The 13,241-nt window shown below is 37.6% G+C and overlaps 1 protein-coding gene across 1 annotated transcript in view; it reads right to left on the bottom strand.

Annotated features, from left to right (window-relative positions):
* Nucleotides 1-13,241, bottom strand: part of LOC149967487 (uncharacterized) — a 62,374-nt gene that overhangs the window by 29,433 nt on the left and 19,700 nt on the right. The window contains exons 4-5 of the mRNA XM_090172591.1: nt 11,147-11,237; nt 7,337-7,384 (exon numbers count right to left, since the gene is read on the bottom strand). Coding sequence (XP_090028717.1) covers nt 7,337-7,384; nt 11,147-11,173 — 75 coding nt within the window. The 5' untranslated portion in view covers nt 11,174-11,237. The remainder of the gene's footprint in view (nt 1-7,336; nt 7,385-11,146; nt 11,238-13,241) is intronic.

Here is a 13,241-nt window from a genome sequence, read left to right as displayed (position 1 = left end):
GATGTTTTATTGAAGGGCCTATTACTACCCCGAAATTTTTAAAAGGCGACATCCATTTAAGTTTTTAACTTACACCGGGTTCATACAATTACACTAGTGCAAGAGCAACTAGTGTCATTGCTAAGTTAACTAATCTATTAATGAAGAGGTTCAAGAAGCTCATTTTATGATTGACCTTTAAAACAAATTGGTTCCACATTATTATATATAAATCTTTAATTAGAAAAATGTATTAATACAAATTTGTACTCTTTCCGGCAAACTTTCAGAACCCTCATAAATTTCCCTGATCTACCTAATTTTGATTATAAACCGAAATTACCCTGACTTTCTGTCGACAATTTAATTCCCTGATATTTCCAGATCTGTATGAACACTGGTTACAAGTTTGAAATGGCCCGATTATGGTTGCCATTTAACTCGTGATGAAAGACGAGTAAAAATAGACGAAAAACAGTTCGGAAAAACAAAACGAATTTTTTGGCTTCATTAATTCGAAAAGGCGAATGTTCTTTCCCATATTGATGACACGTGACCAAGGCCCACCGAAACTCTATATTAGTAACGGCCAAAAAATAAGCGAGTTCTCTCGAGATTAATTTTTGGTTTCAACGCAACAGCTCCCTTCAAAAATAAAGCAACGCCATAACCAAAAAAAAAACCGCGAAATATCCAAGATGGTTATCCGCTTCGAATCCCAGGTGGGCACCAGGTGCCGCTGCTGAGGAGCGTGTCCCGTAGATCCTATGAAAATATTTTATCTCTACCAGTGATCCTTTATTTTACGACCTAAAGCTTAGTTTTCACTGGACCTCAACGCGTCCAAATTTTGTTCACATTGCTGCCGCTAACGTAAATTTCAAACAGTGACCAGATACTACCCCTACATGCTACCTAGGATCAGCCAACCCACCCCACACAAGGAGAACGCAACGCGTTTTTAGACGCGCTTTTTCGTGTGTACATTCCTCATTGGCCAGACGCTTTAGCGCCTGCCAACATCGGAACTTCGGAAGGGAAAACTTCAGAATGTCTCCCGCCAAACCCATTAAATGCTTTGCCAAAAGGAGCGTCCAATGAAAATTGTACACAAGAAAGGGCTTGGGAGTGTAAACGCTAACTGCATTCTCCTTGTGTTTGCTGCGAACGGTTTGCTGCTCCTAACTGCTACATTTGGCAGGGAAACTAACTAAAGCTGGCAGTTTTCAAAGTATTTTAAATATAATAAACTGAATCTGATAACACTGCTATCATTTTATTTGGTCGACTGAGAATTACTTTTGCCTGGCAACAATGTTTCTTCACAGCGAAATAGCGAATGTTTTCGAATCTTTCCGCCGCTAAAAGATTTTCTAAAACTGACCGTTACTTTGAACATTAGTCCATGCTTTGAATTTTCAACTACACTAGAACTATAGAAAAAGGATCTTTTTCTCAATCAGCTGGTAAATCTCCATAAAACTTAATTGTGTTTATCAAATAAAAGACTCGCAGTTAAAAAAATGTGACAACCGGTGGGAATCTACGTGGTTAGGCCAAGGATTTACATTTAGGCCTTGGCATTGTATATTCACGTTGAATATAAATTACTTCCACGAAGTTGCCGCGCACGTTAACGAATTTTCCGCATAACGAAATTCTACCGCTGGGACCTACGGCGCTTCATGCCCAATGCAAACTAGGCTTAACGCGAACGGGACGCCGAAAGTAGCGTTTTAAGTGTGGAAGTTAGAGGCAAAGTGGCTCCTAAAAATAACTCGCCTACCCCTTTTCTCCCTGAAAAAGGTACTCGGCCGGCTTTAGCTTAATAACTAAGCGTCGTACGGTGTTCGATTTCGGGAGCCCCACGTGTCCCCCCCTTTTGGGGATACGGCGGATGTAACCACGTTATATCAAGAGAGGGAGGGTGGGCAGATGTCGCCCCCCCGTGTCTCTCGAGTAATAAGGAGCTCCACCCAGAGTCTGACCTTGATAAAGAAGCGGAGGAATGCGCCATTCCCGGCTGTTCGCGGGGATGGATGCGGCGGAGGGCCACTGGAGCGAAACGCCGACGCCGGAACGACACGGTTCAACAAGAAGAAGTTAAAGGGTTGGCAAGTGTCGGAGGGCCTTCGATTAAAGAAATAATCGAAAGCTCCAGCGTGGATCAACGCTACTACTAACGGGGGGATTCGCTTGGCTGGTCACTTTGGCGTTCTCTCTAGTTATGTAATCGGTGTACAGATGAACTCAAAGGTACCCGGAGTTTGCCGAGGGGTTCAGATGACCTGTACAATGATTACCGTCATTGGCACGGGCTTGTACACCGATTACGCGGACTCAACAATGATAAAGGTACAGACAGTAAAGATTACGCGTAATCTCATTAGTACTGTCAAAGGCACGGGCTTGTACACCGATTACGCCTACTCAACAATGATAAAAGTACAGACCCTAAAGATTCCGCGTAATCTCATTAGTACCTTCATTGGTACGGGCTTGTACACCGATTACGCCTACTCAACAATGATAAAAGTACAGACCCTAAAGATTACGCGTAATCTCATTAGTACCGTCATTGGCACGGGCTTGTACACCGATTACGCCTACTCAACAATGATAAAAGTACAGACCCTAAAGATTACGCGTAATCTCATTAGTACCGTCATTGGCACGGGCTTGTACACCGATTACGCGGACTCAACAATGATAAAGGTACAGACCCTAAAGATTACGCGTAATCTCATTAGTACCGTCATTGGCACGGGCTTGTACACCGATTACGCGGACTCAACAATGATAAAGGTACAGACCCTAAAGATTACGCGTAATCTCATTAGTACTGTCAAAGGCACGGGCTTGTACACCGATTACGCCTACTCAACAATGATAAAAGTACAGACCCTAAATATAACGCGTAATCTCATTAGTACCGTCATTGGCACGGGCTTGTACACCGATTACGCCTACTCAACAATGATAAAAGTACAGACCCTAAAGATTACGCGTAATCTCATTAGTACCGTCATTGGCACGGGCTTGTACACCGATTACGCGTGCTCAACACTAATAAAGGTACACACCCTAAAGATTCCGCGTAATCTCATTAGTACCGTCATTGGTACGGGCTTGTACACCGATTACGCCTACTCAACAATGATAAAAGTACAGACGCTAAAGATTACGCGTAATCTCATTAGTACCGTCATTGGCACGGGCTTGTACACCGATTACGCCTACTCAACAATGATAAAAGTACAGACCCTAAAGATTACCCGTAATCTCATTAGTACTGTCAAAGGCACGGGCTTGTACACCGATTACGCTTACTCAACAATGATAAAAGTACAGACCTTAAATAAAACGCGTAATCTCATTATTACCGTCATTGGTACGGGCCTGTACACCGATTACGCGTACTCCACAATAATAAAGGTACAGACCCTAAATATAACTCGTTATCTCATTATTACCGTCATTGGCACGGGCTTGTACACCGATTACGCGTGCTCAACAATAATAAAGGTACAGACCGTAAATATAACGCGTAATCTCATTATTACCGTCATTGGCACGGGCTTGTACACCGATTACGCGTGCTCAACAATAATAAAGGTACAGACCCTAAAGATTACGCGTAATCTCATTATTACCGTCATTGGCACGGGATTGTACATCGATTACGCTTACTCAACAATGATAAAAGTACAGACCTTAAATAAAACGCGTAATCTCATTATTACCGTCATTGGTACGGGCTTGTACACCGATTACGCGTACTCCACAATAATAAAGGTACAGACCCTAAATATAACTCGTTATCTCATTATTATCGTCATTGGCACGGGCTTGTACACCGATTACGCGTGCTCAACAATAATAAAGGTACAGACCCTAAATATAACGCGTAATCTCATTATTACCGTCATTGGCACGGGATTGTACACCGATTACGCCCACTCAACAATAATAAAAGTACAGACCCTAAAGATTACGCGTAATCTCATTAGTACTGTCAAAGGCACGGGCTTGTACACCGATTACGCCTACTCAACAATGATAAAAGTACATACCCTAAATATAACGCGTTATCTCATTATTACCGTCATTGGCACGGGATTGTACACCGATTACGCCTACTCAACAATGATAAAAGTACAGACCTTAAAGATTACGCGTAATCTCATTAGTACTGTCAAAGGCACGGGCTTGTACACCGATTACGCCTACTCAACAATGATAAAAGTACAGACCTTAAATATAACGCGTAATCTCATTATTACCGTCATTGGTACGGGCTTGTACACCGATTACGCGTACTCAACACTGATAAAGTTACAGACCCTAAATATAACGCGTAATCTCATTATTACCGTCATTGGTACGGGCTTGTACACCGATTACGCGTGCTCAACAATAATAAACGTACAGACCCTAAATATAACGCGTAATCTCATTATTACCGTCATTGGCACGGGATTGTACACCGATTACGCCCACTCAACAATAATAAAAGTACAGACCCTAAAGATTACGCGTAATCTCATTAGTACTGTCAAAGGCACGGGCTTGTACACCGATTACGCCTACTCAACAATGATAAAAGTACATACCCTAAATATAACGCGTTATCTCATTATTACCGTCATTGGCACGGGATTGTACACCGATTACGCCTACTCAACAATGATAAAAGTACAGACCTTAAAGATTACGCGTAATCTCATTAGTACTGTCAAAGGCACGGGCTTGTACACCGATTACGCCTACTCAACAATGATAAAAGTACAGACCTTAAATATAACGCGTAATCTCATTATTACCGTCATTGGTACGGGCTTGTACACCGATTACGCGTACTCAACACTGATAAAGTTACAGACCCTAAATATAACGCGTAATCTCATTATTACCGTCATTGGTACGGGCTTGTACACCGATTACGCGTGCTCAACAATAATAAACGTACAGACCCTAAATATAACGCGTAATCTCATTATTACCGTCATTGGTACGGGCTTGTACACCGATTACGCGTGCTCAACAATAATAAAGGTACAGACCCTAAATATAACGCGTAATCTCATTATTACCGTCATTGGTACGGGCTTGTACACCGATTACGCGTGCTCAACAATAATAAAGGTACAGACCCTAAATATAACGCGTAATCTCATTATTATCGTCATTGGCACGGGCTTGTACACCGATTACGCAGAGTGATTAGCCCCAGGGAATAACTGCTTAAAGGCCAATGTTTTCTTCTGCCTGTCCCCCTTTAAATTTACTTTATCTCCAAACAATACAGGGTATTTGTTTGGAGGGAAAATAAATTTAAAGGGTGACAGGCAGAAGAAAACCTAGGCCATTAATACGGCAAAAACGATCGGTACGATGAAAGATGCATCCTTCGCAGGATCGAGACAATTAATAGACCCAGATTTCCCACGAAATTAAATTAATAAAGGCTATTCAAATCCGTATCCGTGTGGAACGCAATGTTTTATTTAATTTAATTTAATTAATTATTTATATATTCAAATATCAAGGATAAAGTCAAAATTCACCGTCTTAAGACTATGTGCAAATTGTTAGATATTTCATGCAGAAAAACATAAGATTAAAATTATCTTCCACATACGTGTTCAGTTCCCCATTTTCCGTGCATTATATTTTTACTCAGATCATAAGAAACTTAATAACAATAAGTATGTCAATTATGGAGAATTATCACCGAGCTGATTTTCAGATCTATTTCTTTTAATTCTGAGCACCGCGCCCTCAGCGTCTAAATATACTACTACCAAGGACGATAATACGCGACTCAGCTCGAGTGCCAGTCCAAGTCGGAGCTGGGTGAGTATCATTGTCGATAAGAGGTTCGGTCAGAAAATTTGCATTAAAACAATGGGAAGTGTCATACTTATCGTTATTATGTTACTTACGCTGAAAGTCATTCCAAGTATGAACACACATTTTTGGTGCACAACAGACTAATCAGTGATTCTCAAATGGGGCACCATGGAACCCCAGGCCTCCATTTAAAATTCTTGTGCTATGATAGAATTAGTTTCGGCTGAACATTTTTCTATTTAACTATCGAAAAACTATGTTATGAAAATCAGTGTCAATCGTTTTATAATAAAATTTTAGTGCGACAACTTTTCTTAATTTTCTTAAACTTTTTTCAAGCGAGGGTTTCACGATAAATTTTAAACTGAAATGGGGTTCCACGAAGTGACAAAGTTTAAGGAACCACTGGAGCTTGAAGCGCTTATTTTGTTTGGGTATGACATCAATTCTACGTCACTCCGCACTTAGCTATCGCTAATTAAGTTGACAAACTGACACACTTATGGGATGTAATAATAGACTTATAGAAGAACAGTTCGAAGCTAAAACGGGACAAAGAACAACACGCTATAATTCGATTTTCATAATATTTCGGGTAAATGCCTTCAGTAAATAGTTAGCCACTATTTTGTTAGCTAAACGCCAAAGGCCACAGTGTCTGTTGAATATGCAACATTGGGCTACGATAGCTTAAAGCGCGCATAAGCCGTAGCTGTAACCATGAATACCCTTTGAATGTCTAAGGATCCATTGGCAGCGGGAGGAATTTAAACAACTTAGAAGATCTAACAAGGAGAGTATCCGAGGTGTTTATTTCAGATTTTGTTTAAAGTCAGCCGTAATGTAGACCTATATAAGGTATGAAATTTCCCAAAAGGAGACGTTGCACTACCCATTCGATTTGCCATGGCAACCTAAAATGTTTTTGACCACCTAAAACAAAAATAAGATATTTTCCTTATTTTACCAAAAAATATCCATTTAAAACGCATGGAATTTTCTCGGTTTCAAGAAAAAATTAAAATCACGAAATATGTAATTTGAACCACATTTAGGTAAATTTAATTGTAACATTTTTGGGGTAAAATTGTACAACTCTGATTTTTGTTTTAAGTGGTTAAAAACATTTTCGGTTGCCATGGCAAATAGAATGAGTAGTGCAACGTCTCCTTTTGGGAAATTTCATACCTCATATAGGTCTACATTACGCCCGACTTTGAACAAAATCGGCAATAAACACCTCGGGTACTCTCCTTGTAAGTCATTTCATGGTCTAAGCACGTGCAGGTTTTGCTCAATGGCTAATCCTGCGTTGACTGTAGTAGTTATTATGTCAGACATTTTTACCGTACTGAAAAAGTTTGGCCAAGAAGACCGGTAGGAAATTTAGCATTAAAACAATAAGTAAATTGTCGTACTTCTGATAATTACATTACTCATGATAAAACGTAGGTTGTACTTATTGTAATTAAGTTACTTATGATAAAATGTATGTTTTACTTACGCTTAAGGCGTTTTTCGACTTATTATCGGGAAGACAGAGAAGCGAGTCCTGGAAATAGAAACAAATACATTTATTTTAAAATAAACAATTATATTTTCGATATTTTAATAACAAGCGTTATACTTAAGGCTTGAGGTTTTAAAATAAAAACGGCAATTTCAAACTGCAATTACACCACGAAAGTAACCGAAAAATGGTAACGTTGGATATTGAACGATTTCAGGTTTAGTTTTATTTCATTAATCACAAAATTTTAAAACTACCGTTGTTAAACCTAGTTAAGTATATATTTTTTAATTTTTTTCGTTATCAAAACTACCTTAACATGGTTCAGTACTAAGTTTAGATAAAGGAGTAGCTTTAAGTTTAATTATTATTTATTTATAGTGCGGTTTTATTAATTAATATTATAATTTACTTATTGTTATTTAATCAGTGCATTTAAAATTAATATAAATTTAATTATTATATATCTAAAGTTTGGTTTTATTAATTAATATAACAATTTATTATATATATTATTATAGCATTAATAATCAACATGATTAATTTAATATAATTAAAAATAAAATTAATAATCAATATAATTAATTTAATTTAAAATAAAATTAATAATCAATATTATTAATTTAATTTAATTAAAAATAAAATTAATAATCAACATTATTAATTTAATTTAAATAAAAATAAAATTAATAATCAACATTATTAATTTAATTTAATTAAAAATTAAATTAATAATCAACATTATTAATTTAATTTAATTTTAAATTAAATTAGTAATTAACAAAATCTTCACTCTATTTAGTTCAGAACTTCCTCGATAGATGGCCACAGATGAATGTTAGAAATTTAAGAGAGCGATCGATCCATAACGTTTCGTGTTCATTGTGTCGCAGCCGATTCTAGCGCGATCTTTAACGTCTTCGATTTCAATGGGAATAAAACGGTAATGATGTTTTGTCGGCTCGTACAATCACCACCAGACCAAATGCTCTTCACCAGAAGAAAACCTCACGAAAATGTTTTTAAATTGCTTCTATATTGCCGAACCAACTAATGGAAAAAGGGCGTTTCGACAGAAGTTCATCATACATCTTTTACGATAGAAGTATCCAGAAGAGCACGAATTGATCAACATACCACAACGATTCAAAATTCAGTTAAATAAATAAATAAAAACCTTTATTAGGTTCACGCTTATTTACACAGGGATCCGGTATATTAAATTACAATATTTTAAAACTTGAATTTTTTAAAACCATTCTATTAAGATTTTTTTCTAAGTATGCAAAATTTTAAAAAAATTAACCTTTTTTTCTTTCTGTAATAGTTTCAGAAACTCACTACATGATGTATGTCTATCTTAGGCAGTTATCTGAATTAAAGGCGTTTAAAGTCGCTAGCCTAAGGTGGTGCCAAGGGTATTAGTCTAACCATATGTAACATAATTACTCATAAGTGTGCCTCTGTTTAACATCTCTGTATTACAAATTTAAATGAGACCTTGTTTCACAGCTACTAAAGAAAAGTGGCTTAAGCTTCCTTCCCTCCCCGCCAGGACTAGTTTTGATGACGATAAAACCGTCATCGACGGGGAAGTGACGTCAATTACGTCTTATCCTTGCAACAAGGTCTCATTGAGAAAAAGTTCTATCTGGCACACTTATGTGTAATAAGGTTACATAGGGTCTAGCTGATTACTATTATCATTATTTTATGATTATTATGTCAGCTTGCACTATTTTTGCTTCCCAGCCGTCTTTAAAAAATCAACGGGAGCTAGGGAAGGATATGTTCAGCTAATGATGTTACCTCTAAAGGGTGATGAACACTTCCCTCGTAATAGATATATGATCAACTTCTGGTCGTAGCCGAATAAAATAAATTTAAAAAATATTGAACCTGGAATGCCGAAATTTTCAGTGTAATGCGTTAAATTGTGAACGTTTCAAAATTGTAAATTTTGGGAAACACTTTGATTTAAACTTATAAAAGGTAAAAACTTTTACTCATTTATTATGATAAAATGTCCTGCGTAAAAACATAAATTTATGATTTTAAACAAAATGTGTTTGGGCACTTCAAACGTCATTGTACCTTTTTTCTATATAATTAGAAAATTAGGTTTTTCACCGTGAGAACTCCAAATGACACGACGAATTTCAATTAGAAAGTTGTAAAACATATTCCCTAACATACAAAATGAGTTAATTCGATCAAAAGGATTGTTTTTTTGCCAAGATACGAAGTTATGAAAAATAACAAGCTCCTACACATGGACAAAATTTGCCGGATTTTACCGCCGCCAGCGCTGCCGGTAAGCGAGAAAACGGAGAATTTTTTTAAACCAACCAGCGAGCGTTATGCCGTCACGCGATAGACGCAAAAATTCGTAAGCCTACTTTTGAAGACTTTCAAAATCGCTCCTTATATCACGTGACAGCGTAAGGCTCGCTGATTGGTCGAGCTTAAAGTGCTTCAAAAACCGGGAGAGTAAAGTACAGATATTTCAACATTTTTTCTTCGTTTTGTTAGATATTTTGTTAATTATGGTTCAAATACCAATAAGTATGATTATTATCAAAAATTATCACCGAATTGATTTTCAGGGTTTTTGCGCAATCAAAGTTTAGTTCAGCAAACTGAGCACACACCCCCCTAGTGTCTAAATTTACCCAAGGCCTAATCTACGCGAAAATAATTACTATAATATGTAACTCAGTTCTGTAAGACTCTGTTTCAAAACCTGTAAATCAATGGTGTGTTTTTTCTGAAAATATCACCAAGAAAGTATTCATGTAAGCTTAAGTTCGACTGTAAGTTGGATTGGCAGCAAATCCAAAAATCATCTCCACATAGTCATTCTCCAGAAGTAGAAATAAACCCATTCTTGGGATTACTTAAACCTAAGAGCAACAAACACAAGGACAACGCAGCTAGCCTTTAAACACGCTAACGCAGTATTGTGTACTAATTTCATTGGACGAGCCTTTACGCTGAACGTTTTTCGGAAAGGGGGGACGACAATTTTCCCCTTCCGACTAAAGCGTCTAACCAATGAAAACTGTACGCAAGAAAATCCATGACTTTTAACGGGTTGCGTTCTCCTTATGTGGGGTGCTGTGTTTGTTGCTTCTTGCTTAAACTGACCAAAGATAATGTAGAACTCCGTAGTACCGTAGATTCGAATTCTAAGAGCTTTCTGAATGACGTTTTTGTAAAGAAGCGTTTACCCACTTCTAGCACAAGACCTCCGAAAAATCGGCCTTAGTCGGTCCAATCACGGCCAACATTGATGGCGCGCTTTTGCGCGAACAGCGCGTCATCAAAGTTGGTCGTGTTCTTATCTATATAGTTGCAGGAATCCATACCTCTACTTGGAATGCTTATCGCGGCAGATTTTCGTCTTGATGTGGCTGACGGTTTTTTAGACGTCACTATGTTAACTTACCAAACAACAACGTGTTTGTTATCTCGTAGGCGGGGCCTAAGTAGCCAGAGTGATCTTACCATACGCGATGCGGCCGGATAAGCATTCCAAGTAGAGATATGGATTCCTGATAATTGGTCACTCTGGTAACTATAGAGCGAATGTTTTCGGGGTTCCGACAGAAAGAGGGTAAGCGCTATCGACTACGAGCGAAGCAGTTATTTCGAATCTAGGGTATGAAGGCCATATTATCTTGGCTAAGAGCAGTGTCGTAGGTGATAAATGTGCGTACACTTGGTGCGAGTGTGCGTGCAACGTAGAGAGTGCGCGGCTGCTGAGTGCGGTGATGAGAGCGGAATTAAATGCTCGTAACTTACGGTGGCAACAATTAACTTGGTTGCCATGGTGACCAGCCTCTCAGCTTCCGCTTTCGGGACGCTGCCCAGACGCTCTTGGATTTTCCCCGTCCTAAAAATTAAGCCAAGCCACTCAATCGTTTATTCGTCTACGTCGTCGTTAATGTTTACTGTCGTATTATAATTCGTGGTACCGATAATGTTTGCTCAAAAGGTTGCAAACGCATGCACGCTTAGAGCCCGTTCTATTCGCGACCGAAAGCTATCTCTACGCCATTGAAATCAATGGCGTAGCTAGCTTGGGTGGCACCCGGTGCTTATATCATGGTGTGCTACTTACTAGTCAAAACGTGTAAAAAAGTTTTTCGAATTTCTCTAGTTTTTTTCACGGTCGCTGTCACCCACAAAACGGCCCGAAATGGGTGGAAGCCGGTGCAGGCCACCCCCCCCCCTAGCTACGCCACTGATTGAAACCTAGATAGGTAGCGGCTAAAGATGACGTTATTAGTTTTTGCTCATCTTTATTCGTAAATTTGACGTTATAAATAATGATACTTGCATTTTAATATAATTTTTTCATCGTTTACTTATATTTTGATAAGATTATTTAAGAAAAACGTACTTAGGACCTTTGGAGAAGCTAGCGCCGTTACGCCACCTAGACTCGTTTCGGTCGCGAATATTCTAAAATTTCGATTTTGATATTTAAAACGTAACATTTCACACATTTTACGAGATTTAAAATTGTGATATTTTTACATCGCTACCTGAAAGCGAAGGTCAAGCAAGTCGAGATACCTGATTTTGGAAAGAAATTCGAAATTTGAATTATCGAGTATTTTTATATTACTTATTTTTCATATTTGCTTTAACCTTCTTTCTAGTAAATTTATATTAATTGAAACTATTGGAATTATTTTAGATATAACACTAAAAACTTTTTGTCTAAAAATTAGGTTTTTAATTTGCTGGATGTTGGCTGTTAGGTATCGACATAATTTACTTCAAGAAATATATAAGAGAGGTTAAGCCATCGTCTTGAAACCGTGTAAAGAGTACTTGTACGAGTGTAGATTGTGTTCAATTAAAGCTACACGTCTACACTCAGCTACAAGTGTTCCCTACACGTTTTCGAGGAGTGCCTTAATCAGTCTATCAGCGACGAAATTATGGGTTTCTATTTATCCAATGTACAAACCAATTTCAATGATGACTTAAAGCAACTGTCGGCTCTGTCATTGCCACCCGTATTATTATAAGGCTCTTGTTATTAGAGATGGCAATGAATCTATCCGATTGTTCGAAAAGACGACTTTACTGGAGAGCTTGGTGCCATCTATTAATGGCAAAGGAAGCTAAAATTCAAAATAGCGAAACAATAACGTCGTCAGAGAACCATTTATAATTATTATAATTAGACAACTTATACTTTACTTAGTGGACTTAAACTTAAATTATATATCGCATATAAAATATATCGTTAAAAATTACTATAATTATAGTTATTGTCAAATTTACAAACGAGCCAATCAACGAGAGGGGTACTTTTATGCAGAGTTGGCCAAAATCCGGCTTTTATTGAAAAAATCCAGACCAGTGGTTTTAATTGGCTATAACCGGTTTTTTTCGGTTATAACCAGCTATAATATAAACAGTACCTTTTACTTATGTAAGTAGAAATTGTCTGCAGTTATTGTCGTAAATAAGAAACTAAACAAGTAAAGCAAAATAACACTATATAAAATAACTGAATTATTTTGATTTCCTCGGGAAATTCCCCCTAGTTTTTGTGTATGACGCACCGACAGAAGCGAGGCAGCGAACTTTGGAACTTTAAACCTACCGGAAAACTGGTAAAAGTAAACCGGTTTCTAAATATGAAACAGAAAATAAACTCAATTTCTAAATAAAAACTATTAATTTACTAAAATATTCATATTGTAATTTTTTTTAAAAAAAGCCAAAAAAATCCGGATTTTTTCAAGTGGTTATAACCGGTTTTAGCCAGGTGGCTATAACCGGTATGGCTGGTTCTATGCCAACCCTGCTTTTATGTCCCGCCTGTTGGGTCAAAATGTAGCTTAAGTATCTGGTTTGGATTTCGACGCAGGCGACA

The sequence above is a fragment of the Leiobunum rupestre genome, chromosome 1, assembly GCF_980474605.1.
Source record: "Leiobunum rupestre chromosome 1, qqLeiRupe1.1.hap1, whole genome shotgun sequence".
NCBI lineage: Eukaryota > Metazoa > Arthropoda > Arachnida > Opiliones > Sclerosomatidae > Leiobunum > Leiobunum rupestre.
Note: the sequence above shows the minus strand (reverse complement) of the source record. Positions and strands in the feature narration are given on the sequence as shown.